Genomic DNA, 1,308 nt, shown 5'->3' on the forward strand with positions numbered 1-1,308 from the left:
CGGCCATGTAGGATGTTTATTTAAGGAGGAAAATCCTGACGGAGGTGTTTACTGCTGATACCAATATAATGCAAGATGACCAAGCCTGAAGAGACACTACAGGAAATAAGCACATAAGTTAAGTAGGCCCTTTTTCCTGATCTGTGTGCTTAACAGTTTGTTTCTTTTTTGCTTTTTCTACACAGCCATGATCCAAACAAACTGTGGGAGGACATTAAAATGTTTGTATTAGGTCATGACATATCTCAGAACTGGCTCGCCAAAGAACTTGGTATCCAAAAGGGAATTCTGTCGCACTATCTTCTAAATGGTAGAGGCCTAACGAAGAATGCCATTAAACTTCTTTATTCTTGGTATTATTTATCAAACAGGGGGAATCAGTCTCAACAAAATAGGACTGAAGGTAAGAAACCCTTATACTTAGTGGCGTTTTATGATGGAGAAAGGTGGCCCAGGTCTGTCCGATGGGGGAGGGGGGAAGGTGGTGGTACACTACATTATAATTTTTTTTTGTTCTTAGTTCCTTATTTACCATGGTTTTCTAAATAGTAACTAACTGCAACTTTGTTGCATGACAGAATGCACTCCTTCAAGGATTAAAAAAAAAATTTAAAACAAGGAATAAAAAAAGTCTCGCTCAATGCTTTATTTATATTCCAACTTTTACCTCAGTGCACTACTTTATCACTGTTGCAACAACTAGATGGAACACAAGATTTTGACTGCTATTTATATCAAAAAGAGTAGTAAGATAATTAAACAATGAATGCCCCTTGATATCTTATTCTTTTAGGCTTATTTTTCCTACTGAAATATTTTAAATATAATAAAATTTATCAACTTCTTACTTACACTTGTGTGTGTGTGTGTGTGTGGACTTCCTGATAAGCAATTATCTTTTATTTCATCAGGACAAGCGAGACCGGTTTTTAGTCGACGTGATAGACTTCACTGGTCTGAGAAGGAACTACAAATTCTGGAAACATACCGAAAGGAGAATGCCTACCCAAGCATGAATGAAGTGCGTAGCATGGCGGACACTCTCAACAGTTTAAGTGCTGGTATAGGTACGATAAACTGTTACACTTGATAAACAACACACAATAGTTTATTGAAAAAGGACACAGCCCACATACCCCAAACTATGCATTATGGTGTACAGCTAGGAGTTGTTATAGGGTACGGTAAGATCATTGAAACCCTAAGGCTGCTGCAGTCCGCATACCCCAAACTATGCATCATAAATAATATTTGGCATTTAGACAGTTTCTACAAAACATCTAAAAAATACTTCCCGTTATCGCCCTG

The 1,308-nt window shown here is 37.4% G+C and overlaps 1 protein-coding gene across 1 annotated transcript; it reads left to right on the forward strand.

Annotated features, from left to right (window-relative positions):
- The first annotated feature begins 112 nt into the window (after positions 1-112).
- LOC117117376 lies at positions 113-1,105 on the forward strand. The gene is made up of 2 exons (XM_033261652.1): positions 113-403; positions 912-1,105. The coding sequence occupies exons 1-2, from the start codon at positions 220-222 to the stop codon at positions 1,088-1,090; spliced, it is 363 nt and encodes a 120-aa protein (XP_033117543.1). The 5' UTR covers positions 113-219; the 3' UTR covers positions 1,091-1,105.
- Positions 1,106-1,308: the final 203 nt, after the last annotated feature.

This window comes from Anneissia japonica, unplaced genomic scaffold, assembly GCF_011630105.1.
Source record: "Anneissia japonica isolate Jap-2015-1 unplaced genomic scaffold, ASM1163010v1 scaffold188251_len1308_cov99_single, whole genome shotgun sequence".
Classification (NCBI taxonomy): Eukaryota; Metazoa; Echinodermata; class Crinoidea; order Comatulida; family Comatulidae; genus Anneissia; species Anneissia japonica.